Source organism: Nicotiana sylvestris, chromosome 7, assembly GCF_000393655.2.
Source record: "Nicotiana sylvestris chromosome 7, ASM39365v2, whole genome shotgun sequence".
NCBI classification, from domain to species: Eukaryota; Viridiplantae; Streptophyta; class Magnoliopsida; order Solanales; family Solanaceae; genus Nicotiana; species Nicotiana sylvestris.
The window spans coordinates 48,921,168-48,940,055 of record NC_091063.1 but is presented as its reverse complement, the minus strand read 5'-3'; the positions used below and the strand labels follow the sequence as shown (position 1 = coordinate 48,940,055).

At 39.9% G+C, this 18,888-nt stretch overlaps 1 protein-coding gene across 1 annotated transcript; it reads left to right on the top strand.

Annotated features, from left to right (window-relative positions):
* The first annotated feature begins 17,971 nt into the window (after positions 1-17,971).
* On the top strand, positions 17,972-18,481 carry LOC104248053 (uncharacterized). The gene has a single exon (XM_009804240.2). The coding sequence runs from the start codon at positions 17,972-17,974 to the stop codon at positions 18,479-18,481; it is 510 nt and encodes a 169-aa protein (XP_009802542.2).
* Positions 18,482-18,888: the final 407 nt, after the last annotated feature.

Genomic DNA, 18,888 nt, shown 5'->3' with positions numbered 1-18,888 from the left:
CAATTCCTTGCGGGATAGCTCAGTTGGGAGAGCGTCATCCTGAAGATCTGAAGGTCGCGTGTTCGATCCACGCTCACCGCATTTCCTTTTCCTTTCTTCTTATATATAGTTTTTAGTTTCTTCACTTAAAATGGGAATTTACATGTTTTTCCCCCATTATTATTAATGATATTCAATCAATCATCTACAAGTTTTCGAAGTTTTAAAGGGGTTCTAATCCTGTTTAGCCTCTTACATCGAAAATGTAAATTTTAACAATTTCAAGGGCAACAAATTAAATGGAGTAAGATTCATAAACTGGATGGAATCTCAAAGAATCTCTATAAAGGCCAAAAAAAATTATAATCTTTAACTTCATTATACTTTATATACGTAATGAAGATAAGATCTAAGTGATTTCCACTCAGCATTAGTTACCTAATCCTAATTAACAAGCCTTTAATAATCCAAACTGGTACTTAGACCACTAATATGTCATAATGCTACTTGCCTTTCTGGTGTAAAGAGTTCAAAAAGGAGTGGATAATTCTAGAGAAAAAGTGCACTTACCCAAAAAGATATTTTATTATAGGGTAAAGGTCTAACACATAATGTAAATAATTTTAGAGTATAAATGTTTTAATCAGTTATAAAATATTATTTACTACATTTCATGTTACCAAATTGAGATAACTTAAATAATTACTTATCGTTTTTGGTCATCTTAACTTGATAGTGTAGAAAAAGGTACACTGTATAGAAATTAAACTCATTTCCTATTGGTATTGAGGCAATATGACTGAATGTTTCATCATAGGGAAACCTTATTTGGCTTCAATGTCGACATAATGAGGTTACACATAGACTTAAGAGCGACAGATATAATTAAATTTGTTCGGTTGCATCTTATCCCACAGGGACGGAGCTCGGGGGCAGAAGATGATTCGGATGAAGCCCTATACCAAAAAGTTACATCGTATATATATGGTCAAAATTATCTTGTATGCATGAAATAGTAAATGTTAAATCCTCTTGGTTTGTTTATTTACTCTTTTTAATATTTTAAATTCTCTTTTAGTAAAAATTCTGGCTTGGCTACTGTTATCCCACCTACGTTCGCCCTATGATTGTTGATGTAAAGCCGTTAGTGGGTCCTTGTATATTTTAAATTTTGCAACTTGTTTCCGCCTTTTGTTCTTTCCACTTAATCCAAAAAGGTTCCTGACTAAAGAAAAGAAACATAAAAAGAAATTGTCATATTAATTTTCTTCATTAATTAAAGAAAGTGTCATTTGTATAATAACATTAGGTGGAAAGTTCACAGTTAATCATCTTAATTATACAACGCTTTTTGACTAACATCCACATATGTAACTTATTCTTCTCATCCAAATTCTAAGTTCACAATTAAGACATTCTTTGAAACTTAAGACCCGCACTACTAGAAATTCGGTCAAAACCGATTGCGGCCAACCGATTGACTTTGGTCGACCGAAAAACTGACCGAAGTCGGTCGTTTTTTCAAAATATTTTGTTTTTTAATTTTTTTTACGGAACCGACCGATCTTGATCGGGTTTTTTTGGCGCAAAAATACGGGAAACTATTTTAGCATCCCGTGAAATTTCTTTTTAAGAACCGACCGAAATCGGTCGGTTTTTCATATAAAATAAATTAAAATTAATATTCAAAAAACCGACCATCGGTCGGCTATTCTCGCACAAAAATGAAATTAAAAAGTATAAATAAATTCAAAGAAAGTGTTAAACTAAAATGTACCAATGGTCTAGTTGTAGAATAGTATCCTGCCACAGTACAGACCCTGGTTCGAGTCCAAGACGGTGCATTTTGTCTTTTTGCGTCGTTTGTGAAAATTAATTTACCGACCTAAATCAGTCGGAAATTGCGACCGACTTCGGCCGCTATTTTTTACCGAAAATCGGACGGTTTTTTCAATTTTCCGACCGATTTCGATCGTATTTTTGGACGGTTTTAGGCAGTTTTCTAGTAGTGTTGCGAGTCAAAAGTTAATTTTAAAGCAGCTAAATCTATAAAAGTTCAAAATTTTCTATTATGTTTTAAATAGCGCTCCTCAAAGTGGCTATTGGTGCACTTCCCCTATTGTTCCTCGTTCTAGATTTTTGGGATTTTTTCATTCCTATACACTATTTGAAACTTTATTACCCTTAATGTCCATGTTTAACTAATTACCTGGCATAAACAAGTTTTGTTTACCAAATATATACAATTCACCTTAAAAGGCTCCTAAATCCATTATTTGTGCCTTCAATCAAAGAATTTAGTTACACCCTTTCTTTTTTTATCTCCTCTCCCCTCTTCTCTCCCGATTCTCTCTTGATAAAGAACTTCTAGCTTTCATTCGGAGCCAATATCTTTGGCTTTCAAATCTTATATTTATGTGTATGAATTCAATAAATAATTAAATATAAATAATTGATTTTTAACTCAATAAATCAAAAAAAATAGTGACAGAATCTCGAAATCATACCCATAAAAATCAAATTATGAATCTGTCGTCGTGTATAAAATATTGGTGTACATCACCGACGATATGGCGACTGTGGCAGTTACGTTAAAGGTGATCAAGAAATTGTAAAAAAGTTAGATATATAGCTAATGAACAACGTTGCAAGCTCTTTAACAGATTCTTCTCTCAGCCTCTTCAATCTAGCTATTTCTTCTTCTGATCCTTGGCCTTTCTCTCTCTGATCATTTTCTTGTAATATTTCCATCCTTAATTACACAATATCTTTCTGCTTTAACAAACAAGAAATTAAAGCCACCACTTGTTAATTTTCTTTGGTTGGATCTTATTAATTTCGAAAGAGATGGGAAACGTAGACGAACACCATCATCATCATTCGAGATTCCAGGTCCAGTTACATCTGCCTTTTCACTTTCATCTCATGGACATGAGAAGGAGGAATTGAAAGGACATTCCAAGAGGATGTGTTGCAGCAATACGTCAACGAGAGGAGCAACAAAAGTTTGTGATACTTGTGATGCACATCAACCATCCTATGTTCATACAACTGTTGAAAGGAGCAGAGGAAGAATATGAATTTCTTCACAATGGTCCCATTAACAATTGATGGACACAAAATTTTTAGATTTAAAAAAATAATATTTTTAGATTTTGGTATGTATAGGATGCAGAGACATGTATAGGAGCATAAGTTATTTAGCCGTTGAAAAGAGAAATTTAGCTTTATGGTAAATTGGTAACAGATCTTGTTGAACCTGAAAAGATTGTAATTATCACTGTTTTTTTCAGCAATAGAACAGGAAAGGAGTATACTACAACAGAGGGGCAATTTTTTGGCCGAAAATCACATAAATGTTCTTTTTCTTCTTTCTTTTCGTTTGCAAGAAGGAGGGGGAAGAAATTTGTCTATAATTTCCATAGTTAGTAACTTTCTAGTCAAAGTACAAGACGAACTAACTAATCTATTTTCTCTGTAATGCAATGCATTTATATATAGTAAAAATAAATTTTATCCAACTAATTATATATTATACAATTTATTTACAACTTATCACACATTATTTCTACCCAGTTAAATACAACTACAATAATATACAACTTAAATACAAATGTTATATAAAATTTATACAATATGTCTTTTGTATATTTTGTATCTGATTTATACATAGTAAAAACAAATTTCATACAACTAATTATATATTATATAACTTATCTACAACTTATCTTTAATTTTCATACATTATTTCTACTCAATTATATACACTACAATATCATACAACTTAAATATAATTTTTATACAATGTTGTTCAACTTTCATACAATAGTTAAATAAAAAAATATATATTTAAATAATAGAATACAATTTTTCTATAATTTTACTACAATTTCGTAAATGTAATGTATATCATGTCTTCTTCTTCGACGAGTTTCAATATGAAATTCAACCAAAATCAACTCTAATCTTCACCAAAACATCCTCAAAATTGAGATATAAACTCCAAACCATATTCTCAATTGTTTGCAACAACACCCAATCCAAACAAATAATGATTTTTAAAAACCCAAATTCGAATTCAAAGTTTCAAAGCTTTTTAATGACTGTCAATGGTGGATGTATGAGTCCAAATTTGAACAACCACGACCGTTGATGAGTACGACAAACGACGAGATCCTCGAAGTTCGACATCCTGCAGAGGACGACCTTAAGGCGAACAAGAGACTATACGACCCTTGCAGTAGGGCAGGCCCATTAGGGGACCTTAGGAATATTCTTTCCAATATTCCGTATAACTTGTCTTTTAGAGCTTAGAAGGGTTTGGTCCCTTATATATATAGAGCGTAAAACAACCTTGGAGGGGGCTTTGGACATCCTTCCTAACTCATAATACTTGCTGTAAACTCGCTTACATAAAGGATTGATTGGGTTATTATTTAAGTTTCTTTTTGAAGAGATAAAGAGTTCTTATCCTCTACATTCTCCTGGTCTATCTTTTGTTCTAGAGATTATTATGTTTAGCTAAGATTTACCCCTTCATTTTCTTTGATTGATTTATTCAAAAAGGTTTCGATATCTTTTGAGTCAAACAATTTGGCGCCGTCTGTGGGGATTTCTATAGCTGAGATCTTAGTTTCGTCTAGATTCTTGAAAGAAATAATCACCTCTTCTGAGCCTCACAAAGGCCAACAATGGCGGGAAAGTGAGAAACAAGGATAAAGGCGATAATAAGTGTCACGAACAACCTCTTGAATTCCCTCAATGAAGCCGGTGGGGAAGACAACGAAAACGCAACGCCAAGTGCTACACCTGAGGGAGAGATCTCCCCCCCACGAGGGCCTAACTGTCTCGCGCGAAAGGGAAACCTCAACATCCGCAGCAGGAGAAGCACCACCGGCCGTGAGAAGGATATTAGAAGAATGGTTGACAAACACCTTGAGCAATATACTCGGAAACCCGTTCAAAGGGATATCGAAGGCACAACACCCGCAGAAACCGCAAATGTCGCCGATGAGCCAGAAACTCCACGAATAGGTAACATTCATAATGTCATTGATGTAGGCAACGATGCACTTGAGGCCATCTTAAAGAAAATGGAAGAGATGGAAAATGAGAACAAAACACTCCGCGACCAGATGAAAGAGCATCAGGAAAGGGTTGATAAAATACCTGGCACTCCGAAGTTGCTACCAAAACGTGATGTGGGCCAATTTGTCGAAAAAGCCTATAATGAAGGGGCAGCTCCCCACTCTATTCCAAAAACCTTCAAAATGCCGCCATATTTGAAAATATATGATGGCACCACAGACCCAAACAATCACTTAATCCATTACGTTACCGCAATAAAAGGTAACGATCTATCGAAAGAACAGGTGCCGTCAGTGCTGCTGAAAAAGTTCGGCGAAACTCTGATAGGGGGAGCGTTGACATGGTATTCCCAACTACTAGCACGATCGATATTAACGTTCGAAGAAATGGCAGATAAGTTCGTCACTGCTCATGCGGGAGCACAAAAGGCAGAAGCTAGGGTAAATGATATCTTTGCCGTCTGGTAGACGACGAGCGAGAGACTTTGGGATTTCCTAGCCCGATTCAATAGGGTAAGGATGAGCCTACCAAACTTGTCAGAAGGGATGGCGGTAGCAGCTTTCCAAAATGGGTTAAACAGAAATGGGTCAAAAGCAACCAAAAAGCTGCTAAGTAGACTCATAAAGTACCCCCCACCACGTCGGAAGAGATCCATAATGCCTATTGCGCCGAAGTGAGGGCAGACGAGGAAGACCTGAACGACCCGATCTAGCGACTAACATCGGTCCAAATCGAAGCAAGGAGAGATTGCCGCTACGACGGCCGAAGGGACCAACTACCCCGTTTCAATCGAGAAAGGCACCAGCCCTATATCCGAACATCCAACCCACCTCCTCCACGACATGAAGATGTCGCGCCTCGACACACTGCACCACACTGAAACAAAAGAGGTATGCCTCCACTATTATCTGCTCATAAATTTTGTGTTCCTCCTTCAAAAATAATGTACGAATTAAAAACAAAGGTGCAGTGGCTGCAAAAGATGAAGTCAGATCCGAGCACCCGGAGATCGAACATTCTGTGTGAATTCCACAAGGAAAGGGGGCACAAGACCGAGGACTGCATAGGTTTACGACAAGAAGTGGTAAGAATGCTAAATCAGGGACACCTGAAAGAACTGCTGGGCGACCGAGGATGAGTCAACTTTGCTCGTGGGCGCGATCAACCTCAGGGACCTCCAAAACCACCATCGCCAACTCGTACCATACAAATGATCATTGGTGGCGGCGACGATACGATAATCAACCATGTGAATTTCACCACCTCACAAAACTCAAACGGACAGTTGCCCACGAACGACATGACGACCTCGAAGATAGTATCATCTTCGATAAGTCGAATACCAACGGTTTGTCTTTCCCTCACTATGATACTTTGGTTATTACTTTACGCATCGCAGATACTGACGTAAAGAGAATAATTGTGGATGACGGAAGCGGCGCGTGTATTATAAACCCACGAGTTATCATACAGATGAGGCTCGAGGATAAAATAGTACTGCGTTGCATAACACTAACTGGTTTTAATAATGCAGTGGAGCGAACCTATGGAGAGATAGTGCTACCCGTTTTGGTAGGAGGAGTCACCCTGGAGATGACGTTCCACGTCATGAACCAGGAGATAGCCTACAACGCCATCATAGGGTGTCCATGGATACACGCCATGCGAGCCGTCCCGTCAAGTTTCTATCAAATAATCAAATTTCCTACCCCATAGGGGATATTCAGCATCCGAGGCGAGCAACGCACTGCCCAAGAATGCTACAAGATCGCCCAAGATTGCATACACACCAAACAACTAAAAGGGGCAAGTGCGTAAGCATAGCAATCAGCCATATCGGGAACCAAATCCAACGTACATATAGAGGCCATTAAAGACCCGGATGTCGTAGAAGCTTGCAAGGCAACCGTAGAAGATCTCGACCCCGTCCAACTAGACAACACCGATAGCACAAAAAGGCCTATATCGGACACAACCTCTCAGAACCAGGTAAGTACCATGAGTTCTTAACTAACAATGCCGATTTGTTTGCGTTTTCCCATTTAGATATGCCAGGAATCCCAAGGGACATCGCCACACACAGGCTGAATGTCGATCCTCTTTACCCGCCAGTATGAAAAATGAGGAGAACAGTCAATGCTACCATCAATGAGGCGGTCAGCGAAGAAGTTGATAAATTACTCGATAATGGTTCCATCCGAGAATCGAAATATCCCCAATAGGTCGCCAATATGGTCATGGTCAAAAAGAAGAAAGGGAAATAGCGGATGTGTGTCGACTTCACTGATCTAAACAAAGCATGCCCGAAAGATTACTTTCCGTTACCACATATCAACCAGCTCATCGACGCAACGGCGGGACACGAACTACTGAGCTTCTTAGATGCCTACTCTGGTTACAACCAAATTCTAATGGCTGAAGAAGACCAAGAAAATACCACTTTCATCACTCATCGAGGAACGTACTGCTACAAGGTAATACCGTTCGGACTCAAGAATGCAGGGACGTATCAAAGGTTAGTCACCAAGATGTTCAAAGAACAAATCGGTAAGACCATGGAGGTTTACATCGACGACATGCTAGTAAAGTTGAAAAGAAAGAGGATCACATTGGCCATCTAAAGGAAGCCTTCGAGATATTGAGGCAATACGGAATGAAACTAAATCCTGAAAAGTGCGACTTCGGCATAACTTCAGAAAAGTTCGTTGTTTTTCTGGTGTCACAAAGGGGTATCGAAGTCAACCCGAATCAGATCAGGACTATCGAAGGAATACCGGAGACATTGACCAGCAAGAAGCAGGCGCAGAAATTAATAGGACGAATAGCTGCCCTGTCGAGGTTCATTTCATAATCATCGAACAAATGCCATAAATTCTTCAATGTGCTAAGGAAAGACCACAGACTGCAGTGGAATTCAGAATGCGTCGACGCCCTGAGAAAGCTGAAAGCGTATCTATCTTCGCCACCACTACTCGTCAAGGCAGACCCGGGTGAATGCCTATTGGTGTACCTAGCAGTCTCCGAAGTTGCGGTAAGTGTAGTCTTGATCCGTGAAAACAAAGGTACGCAATCTCCGATTTACTATATCAGTAAAACCTTAATTGATGCTGAAACAAGGTACCCTCACCTTGAGAAACTAGGTTTGGCATTAGTCGTAGCTTCACAAAAGCTTAGACCATATTTTCAATGTCACCCCATAAAAGTGGTGACAACCTTCTTCCTCAGGGTCACCCTACATAAACCCGAACTATGGGGTAAATTGGCCAAATAGGCCATAGAATTAAGCGAGCACGGCATAACATACCAACCGCGAACTGCTATTAAGTCGCAGGTGCTCGTCGATTTCATCGCTGATTTTAGCACGGAAATATTGCCTGGAATAGAGGAGGAGCTGCTCCGTGCTTCCGCATATTCCGACCTCTAGGTACTCTACACCAACGCCATATATAATGCATCGGGATCAGGAATGGACTCGTTCTCGAGGTTCCTACAGGCGAAGTAATTCGCCAGACCATACGATGCCCCGAGATGACTAACAACGACTGAGTATGAAGCTGTGATTGCAGGATTGAAATTAACCCTCAAATATGGCGCTCGATGACTCGTCCTCCATTGTGACTCTCAACTCGTGGTGAACCAAGTCACCGGGACTTTCCAAATCAAAGAACAGAGACTACAAAAGTACCAGTCAGAAATTCACAAACTGCTGCCAGAATTCGATGAATGCCGCCTCGACCAAATACCCAGGGCACTGAATATCAAAGCAGATGATCTTGCCAAGCTAGCGGCAGCCAGCAAAAATATCAACAAGGAAAACGTGGTCACTCTTCTCCATTCCACAATAGACCAAATCGAGGTATATTCTGTAAACCTAACTTGGGACTAGCGCAACCGTCTCGTAACATATTTGCAGGATGGAGCACCTACAAGATAAGAAAGAAGCCAAAAAGCTTCGAATACAGGCAGCCAGATACAACCTCGTAAACTGTGATCTCTACAAGAGAACGTTCGACGGCCCCCTGGCCAAGAGTCTTGGGCCAAATCAAACAAGGCGAGTACTGAAAAAAGTATATGAGGGGGATTGCAGCGCCCACACGGGAAACCGCGCCATTGTCCGATGCCTCATCCGCGCCGGATACTACTGGCCCACCATGAAAAAAGAAGCCACGGACTACGTCAGAAAGTGTGAACAGTGTCAAAAGTATGTCCCTATGATACACCAAGCAAGGGAACTCCTGCATTCCGTCATTTCGCCATGGCCATTCATAAAGTCGGGGATGGATATTGTCGGAGCCCGCCCGGTAGGATGAGGTAAGGTACGCTTCCTTTTGGTTTTAACTGATTACTTTTCTAAATGGGTGGAAGCATGTGCATACGCTCAAATACGTGAGCAAGAGGTCATCGCGTTCATATGGAAAAATATAATATGCCGCTTCGGCATCCCCAAAGAAATCAGCTGTGACAACGGACCTCAGTTCATCGGAAAGAAAACGACCGACTTTTTTGAAAAATGGCACATTAAACGAATACTCTAAACACCATACTATCCTGTCGGCAATGGCCAAGCCGAATCCTCCAATAAAGTAATATTGAATATATTGAAAAAGAAGCTTGAGGATGCCAAAAGGCTATGGCCTCAACTATTATCAGAAGTACTATGGGCATACCGCACTATGCCAAAAACCAACACAGGCGAGACGCCATATTCACTAGTCTACGGGACTGACATAGTTATACCTGTCGAGGTCGGAGAGCCTAGATTGAGATACTCCAATGAAAGCGGACCAAACAACGACGATAGTAGGCTACAAGATCTAGATGAAGTCGAAGAACGAAGAGACATGGCCCACATAAGAATGGTAGCCCAAAAGCAACAAGTAGAAAGGTATTACAACAAGAAGGCCAAAGTACGACCGCTCAAGGTCGGAGATTACGTCCTCAAAGCTAAAACACAAGCAGCGAAAGACCCTAATGAGGGAAAACTGGGAACAAACTAGGACGGACCATACAAAATCACGGCGACAACAAATAAAGGAGCATTCCAATTAGAGACAATTGAGGGAAAACTACTCCAAAATAATTGGAATGTCGCCCATCTCAAATACTTCCAATTCTGATAGTAGGCACCACCTAAGTTGTACTCTTTTTCCTTCATTTGGGTTTTGTCCCAATTGGGTTTTCTCGGTGAGGTCTTTAATGAGGCGGCAAGGGGGACATCTCGAGGTTCGAAGTATTATTCATTAATCCGCTCGTCGATGTATTCTCCAGGCTAAGTAATGAAGGGACTGGATATAGATAATCAAATCTCCATTGTATGTACAAAGTCGACATATGTTCCTATAAGAATATAATCAAATCTCCATTGTATGTACAAAGTCGACATATATTTCCTGCGGGAATATGTCCTCGTTCGAACTATGACGAGATCCTACTTCGACGACAGTTCGAAGAAACATCCCAATGGCCAAGGCCATCGACGAAAATGTGAGTTCGACCTCGTTCGAACTACGATGGGATCCTACTTCGACGACAGTTCGAAGTAACATCCCAATGGCCAAGGCCATCGACGAAAATATGAGTTCGACCTTGTTCAAACTACGACGGGATCCTACTTCGACGACAGTTCGAAGCAACATCCCAATGGCCAAGGCCATCGACAAAAATGTGAGTTCGACCTCGTTCGAACTACGATGGGATCCTACTTCGACGACAGTTCAAAGCAACATCCCAATGGACAAGGCCATCGACGAAAATGTGAGTTCGACCTCGTTCGAACTACGACGGGATCCTACTTCGACGACAGTTCGAAGCAGCATCCCAATGGACAAGGCCATCGACGAAAATGCGAGTTCGACCTCGTTCGAACTACGACGAGATCCTACTTCGACGACAGTTCGAAGCAGCATCCCAATGGACAAGGCTATCAACGAAAATGCGAGTTCGACCTCGTTCGAACTACAACAGAATCCTACTTTGACGACAGTTCGAAGTAACATCCCAATGGCCAAGGCCATCGACAAAAATGTGAGTTCGACCTCGTTCGAACTATGATGGGATCCTACTTCGACGACAGTTCAAAGAAACATCCCAATGGACAAGGACATCGAAGAAAATGTGAGTTCGACCTTGTTCGAACTACGACGGGATCCTACTTCGACGACAGTTCGAAGCAGCATCCCAATGGCCAAGGCCATCAACGAAAATGCGAGTTCGACCTCGTTCGAACTACAATAGAATCCTACTTTGACGACAGTTTGAAGCAACATCCCAATGGCCATGGCCATCGACGAGAATATGAGTGGCACCCCAAAGGCTAAAGCCACTTCCAAAAGAAAAAGGAATCGACCTTATCCAAAAGCTAAATCGGCTTAACAGTTCGACAGGTATCCCGAATACCATAGATATTGCAAATAGCACCACCGAATCGACAAAACAAATTCTACATTGCATCAAAATGTTACTTACACCTATCTTTACAACGGGCTCAAGAATGCACCCTACAAAAGTCCCAAAACAAAAAGTAAGTACAAACGAAAGATTACACGTCATCCCCGGTTAGGTACGCATCTTCGTACCAAGAGTCCAAAGAAAGACGATTCGCATAATTAGAGTTGATGTCATCCCCATCAGGTGTAAGAGGGTCGTACCTGCATGCCTTACGAGCTCCACAAGCTTTGCTATGCACGACCTGAAGTTCCGCTTCAATTGCCCTCCCCTCAGCGTGAAAAGCCTTGTATACGTCAAGTCGATCCTCAACATAGACCCAGAACTCATATAAGAGACGAGGCACGACCGGATCGGCCGAAGCACAAGACGTAGAAGGTTGTGAGCGTCGACTCTTGAATCCTCCACTCTCAGCGAGGCCACTTGTCCATTCAACATAGATAGCTCCGCCTCCAACTCCTTAACATGCCCCTCAAGCCCCGCGACCTTAAGCTTAGAGGCCTCCTTCTCCTTGGTCAGCTCCGACCTAGAAACACGGAGGGTATTGTCCAAGGCCTCGGATCCAGAAATAGTCATCGCCATCTTATCAGCACCGACGCTCAGTTCGCCCTTAAGCCCCTCAATCTCCACCGCCTTCGTACCCAATTCAGCTGTCAAACTGGCTACCTTTGCTTGTAAGTCGACATTCTCGGCCATCACCCCCCTACTTAACTCAAGCTCATCCTTCTTCACCTTAAGGGAGGCCTCAAGTTCACTATTACGGGCAACAACCTTCATAAGCTCCTCATCTCTCTCCCTCAGCTCCTCGACTTGCGTCCCAGTTGGTCCTCCCTTTGTTTGAGTACTTCGCGTAGATGGCCATCCTATTCCTTTCCCGATGCTCACGCTCGGTCTCCATGATAAGGGTCTAGCACAAAAAAAAGAAGAGAGAAGTTAAAAACAAAAACACAGGTCGACAATCACTACGCAAGCCCAACAACGAAAAGGAAAAGAAAGGCACCTACCCGTAAGGTCATACCGACGACGTTCTGGGAAAACTCCATGTCGCTCATCGCCCTAAGCACCTCGCTTTCAGGGGCATCACATAGAGGGGCTAAAACAGACGCCACTTGATCATAGTTCAACAACAAGTTGTAGTCCCCCGGGATAACTATATGACGATCAGATCCTTCTGCTCTGACCTCCACGTGAGTATGGCGACCTACGAACTCGCGAATGTCCTCCGGGTCGACATCTGAACCTGAGCCTTTGCCCTCGACATGATGGCCTCCTCCAACATTGGACGATACGCCACCCTCAGCGGAGCACGTGGAGCCAGCCCCTGGGTAAATTCCTTCCATTTGGGGAGATCTCCCCGCTAAAATGGAATCAACCATAAATGTAGGTACAAGTGTCGTCTGCGACACCCTACTTCTACAAGTGTCCACGGCCACATCCTTCCCAAGCTCCATTCTCCTTGTTTTTCTCGACAACGACTCATCCCCGTTAGAGGATTCGTCCAAGAGGTGCGGGGTCGGTATTGAAGAAGCCTCCTCCCTTATGACAATGTCTCGAGAGGGACCTTCTACTTGAATTGGTTGAGGATGACCCCCTCGAACAGACTCATTCAAAGTAAACTGCATTCCCACGGCAGCGACGACCTGTTGGAATGCAGGGATTGACGCCCTCCGCTTGGAAGCTCCTCGACCTGTCGTCATGAATAGTCGTATCAATAAACGATGACATATAACCACCAAAGTGATAAGGGGAAACATTTACCAGATGGAACTCTCGGGCCATAACGTTTTATGAAGGCGAGCCAATTTCGGGTTTCCGTTGCATAGGGCAATAGACGGGCTACCTAATCCCTTATGCCAGAAATAGAGCGGGGCGGATGTCCCATAGTTGAAACGATTAGCAAACAAACCCTATAATGAATATAGACGAAGGAAGAGTAAAATGAGTGGCGACACTTACGAGTCTCGTTGCACCGCTCCGGGAACCTGGCGGAGTCAGAAACAATGTGTTCAGTTTTGACAAAGAAATACTTATGCCAAAACTTGCAACTTGCTCGATCGTCAGTCCCAACCGCCAACCCTTTTGTGCCACGGTGCCTCAAATGCACCCTAGTACCCCTGTGAAAGCTGGGCGAGAACAAGTGTAAGAGGCAGTGGATAGAAATATCGCATTCCGCCAACTCCACATACTTGGTCAACAACAGAAGTATCTTAAGCATATATGGCTAAAGTTGTGCTAGGCAAACTTGGTAGAACCTACAGAACTCTTCCGCTAATGGGAGGAGGGGGAAAGAATGGCCAATCACGAAAGGGTACTCGTAGAAAGTGCAGTACTCAGGTCTGTGGACCTCTACGAAATCCCTTCCTGCTGGAACCATGTCAACATGAGCGGGAATGCTATACTTTTCACGAAGAGCGTCAATGTGAACTTGTTCCGTCTTAGAGAGTACGAATATAGGAGTAGAAGGGGGATCTTTGAGGAAGTCACTTCGAGACATGGGGTGTCTCGGCAGTAACTCCTCCACCGTAGGAAGACTATCACCTTTTTCTACCACCATATCCTCACCGCCTGAAAGGGGGCGCTATGGAAAACGAGGCGGCCTCAGAAACCCCTTCATGAGATCGATGTGATCTTGGCATGCTTTCGTTAAAAGAGGTAGTGACACAAAAGGGAAATAGAAGGTTGTTAGGACAAACTCGGAGGATGAGGAGGGGTAATCAGAAATGAAATGGCCAAGAATTTTCGAAAAAACAAACCCTCCACCTATTTATAGGATTGGGTGTTGCCAGAATCAAAACGGAAGGTTGCAGTGTGGCACCAAAATCGAAGCGACAAGCCATCAATTCCTATCTCAAAAACACGCATAATGATGACGCACGTGAGGATGACATCATTTCCCTGTAAAATGCATTACCTGGTGTCTTGCTAAGCACGCTGACCGCCCACCATTGTCCAGGTCGTAATGCCTCGTAGGGTCAAATTTCTCAGTAAGAACTCATGGTGTCCGCTCATCTAGGACGCACTAAGTTTCAACCTCGACAAGCTGAAGGACTAACTGTATGGGTCCAAATTTTAACAACCATGATCGTTGATGAGTACGACGAATGACGAGATCCTCGAAGTTCGACATCCTGCAGAGGATGACCTTAAAGCGAACAAGAGACTATACGACCCTTACAGTAGGGCATGCCCATCAGGGGACCTTAAGAATATTCTTTCGAATATTCCCTATAACTTGTCTTTTAGAGCTTAGAAGGGTTTGATCCCTTATATATATAGAGTGTAAAACAACCTTGGAGGGGGCTCTGGACATCCTTCGTAACTCATAATACTTGCTGTAAACTCGTTTACACAAAGGATTGATTGGGTTATTATTTAAGTTTCTTTTTGAAGAGATAAAGAGATATTATCCTCTACATTCTCCTGGTTTATATTTTGTTCTAGAGATTATTATGCTTAGCTAAGATTTACCCCTTCATTTTCTTTGATTGATTTATTCAAAAAGGTTCCGATATCTTTTGAGTCAAACAGTGGAAATGCTGCTCTCTTTTCATTTGCTTTACATTACTGAAATTAGGGATTGAGAGATAGAGAGAGACGTAGAGAGAATTCCCAATTCTTTGCAACAACCCCCAATTCAAACACATAATATTTTTTGAAAACCCAAATTCGAATTCAAAGCTTCAAAGTTTTTAATGGTTGTCAATGGTGGAATCGTGGGTGAGTGCACGATACGTGGGGGAGGGGCGTGAGATGTGGAGAGAGAAACGTGGGGGGAGTGGAAGATACGTTAGAGTTATTTTAGGACTCTAATTATTATCAATAATTCCCTTAAAATGTACATAAATGATAATTGGGTATATAAAATATTATTATAGTAAAATTTAAATAGGGAAGGTAATATAATTTCATATATTATATAGAAATGTAAAAATCTCTAGATTTTTTCCATTTCGTGTCGCCTGGAGACTTATGGCCCGTAATTGGCAGGACACATAATATCCATTTTTAGGGTGTTGGTTAAAATATACTTCGTGTTTGTTTACTCATATATACATGTGATAACTTGTCCCAGTTGAAAACGGTTCACTTGAAAAAGAGAGACAGAGGAAGATCAAGCCGTTCTTATTATGATGAACTTCACCTTTGAAGTCTATCGTTCGAAATGTGTGCAATATTTGCATCTATACTCGCTTTTTGGGTCATGTTTTAATTTGTGCTCTTTTTATAAAAACAAATTGCAAGCGTATCCATTTTTTCGCGTAACTTCAGCATACGACGCTGGAGTAAGGCAATCACGCAAAACTTCAGCATTCTAGTAGACGGGTCTGAAGTAGCAAAAGTTGTTGAACCAAGTGTGCTGAAGTTTTTGTTTGTAATTGCTGAACTTAAGCATAGTAGCTGAAATTTTGTTCTCTATTTGCTGAAGTTTTTGTTTGTAATTGCACTAAATAAGCTGGAGTTTTTTTGTCCTGGATTCATTAGTTTTTTCATTAAGCTTTTTCAAAAACTTCAGCAGAAGATGCTGAAGTTATTTAGTTTATTTATAAAAACTTCAGCACTAAAAAGCTGAAGTTTTTTTGTACTGGATTCATTAGTTTTGCCATTAAGCTTTTTCAAAAACTTCAGCAGAAGATGCTAAAGATCATTTATAAAAACTTCAGCACTAAATAAGCTGAAGTTTTTGTCCTGGATTCATTAGTTTTGTCATAAAGTTTTTTAAAAAATTTCAGCAGAAGATGCTAAAGTTATTTAGTTCATTTGTAAAAACTTCAACACTATATAAGTTGAAGTGTTTGAAAAAGCTTTCTAACGTACTAGATAAACAATCAGATTACCAACAGTATCTAAATCATAAATTTTGAAAACAATAAATGTGAAAAGAACAGAATTATCATGAAAAGAATCACTAAGTGTGACCTTAAACTTCCCGTACGTGGAAATATTCACAAATTATTGTCTACTAACTTACGTAATTATTTATAATTTATTTTTAAATAATCTGATAATAACAATCATCCCATGAACTGAAGTTTCATAGCAGCACCAACAACAGCAGAAGAAGAAGAAGAAGAAGAAGAAGAAGAAGAAGCAGAAGAAGAAGAAGAAGAAGAAAACAAAGGAGGAGAAGAAAGGGTGTTGAAGTTGTTTAAAAAGTGGGTACAAGTTAAAACTTTTAAAAAAAATGAGTATAAGTTAAATGTGGGCGACCAAATAAGACGCCCCTGACAATTTTTACGTTTGTCTATGGTTCAGAAAATGTGACCAGTATTTGGTTTATACTGTTTATCTTTCATGAACTAATATTATAAATGAATTTTATACTATCAAATCACATAAAAAAATAGTACTAATAATTATTTGTAACTATTCATAAAATCAAGATAGTAATTTGAAAAATTATGCACATTACATGCTACAGCAGAACTAAGTAGACGTTTGGACATAAAAATGGTAATTTTTGAAAATAATAGTATTTGGAGTTAAGCTGAAAAATTGTATTTGGAATTTAAAATTATGTTTGTATATGTATTTTACTTGAAAAATGTTATAGTTTTGTGAGTGGAGAAAAAAATTCTAAATATTTTAAAAAAGTGATTTTATTGAGAAAAATTTCCAAAATTTCATAGACAAACATATTTTTTTTAAAAAGAATTTTCTTATGCCTAAAATACACCTCTACCAATAAGAGATTAGAGAAAGGAGGAAGAAAGTTTGTTGGTAAAGGTTATCACTGATTGGACCATAAGAATATGCCAAAAGCATTTAATAGGACACTACGTACGACCTAGGGAAAACTAGACATGAGATCGAGTTGATGCTTTCAAGATACCAGTATCATACTACTAATTATACTGCTCCGAAACCTAGTACGATGGATTAATATACAATGCCAACTGTTGTATGACATGAAGCCAATTAGTCTAAGGAAATATCCTTTCGGCCACACCGATTTTGGCTAGATTGACCCAAATAGGGTTATTTAGGTAATTTTACGTTCTAATTAGGGTTTCAGCCGAATTTTTATACCCAAAATACCCTTTCAGTAACCTTTTGAATATTTTTTCTCTCACCATTAAATATTTATCTTCTTAATACATGGAAGATCTCAAGGGTTCAAACCCTATTTTCCATAAACCTTTTTTTTAACGTATTTCCATCCTTTTTTTTGGGTAGTATACACCCATATAATTCGAAATAAATCATCTTTATACATGTATTTAATTGTGTATTTCATATATGTGTGTGTATTTCGTATATTTTTTAGTAGGTCTTCAAAGCCCTGCTATTTAAACACATGATACCCTACTTAAACAAACCCTAGATGGCCGAAACTCATACTTGAACAAAGCTTCATTTAAACTCCTATGTTGTTCTAAGTTTTAGATGGCCGAAACCCATACTTAAACAAACCTTCATTTAAACTCCTATGTTCTTCTAAGTTTTAGTTAATAGAATAAGGATGCATTCGAAGAAGAATAGTGCTTCCAAAGTATATGTTGTATTTTCTGGTAAAAGGCCAGGAATATACTACTCATGGAGTGAATGTTCTCCTATAGTTATTGGGGTTAAGCGTAGCATCTTCCAGTCTTTCAAGTCTCACGATGTGGCCATATTGGCGTTCGATGAATTTGAAAAATCTGCTGAAGGTAAACAAAAACTCAAATATATGGTGTTTGTTGTTTTTTGTGGTAAGAAGCCGGGAATATACAAAAGTTGGTCTGAGTGTGTTAAAATGCTTGTTGGAGTCGAGGGTAGCTACTTTCATGCTTTCCAATATTATGATGAAGCCTTAAAAGCTTTCAACCAATTTAAAAAAATAAGTTTTTCACAGGAAGTGTCATCTTCAAGCTCGGCCGTTGAAAAAAGTGAAGAAGTGGTAACAAATGAAAGTGCAGCAAGTGCTATTTCATATACTATGTTAGTGAGCATATTTATTGGGTTGAAGCTGTCTGAAAATGTTGGAAAGTAATTATGTCAATTTTAGTTCATATGTTATCTTGTGTTTGAAAAGTATTTGTTATTTCTATTTGGTGTGCAAGAGTTGATGACTTTGTTTTTACTTTTGAATATCAAGTGTTGTAATGAAGTTGGCATGATTATTTTATGTTTAATTTTTTCATTATCTATGAAGTTCGAATTTTGTGACTTCTTTAGCATTTCGATCATATTTAACCTTTGGTGTTCGAATACTATTCAATTACATGCAAGGGGCTTATTTGCTTGATTGGATTTTTGGGGATTACAAGTTCGCAGGTTAACTGCAGTTGTATGTATGATGAATTTGTCAAATCTAATATAGTACTTGTTTGAGGAGAGGGTATTTGGTCTAACTTTTCTCCATGTTCTTGCACATCTTTTAATTTGTTACAACCTTGT

Bases quoted from the DNA above. Each gene is read 5' to 3' on its own strand.
- LOC104248053 (XM_009804240.2), top strand. From the start codon at position 17,972: ATGCATTCGAAGAAGAATAGTGCTTCCAAAGTATATGTTGTATTTTCT.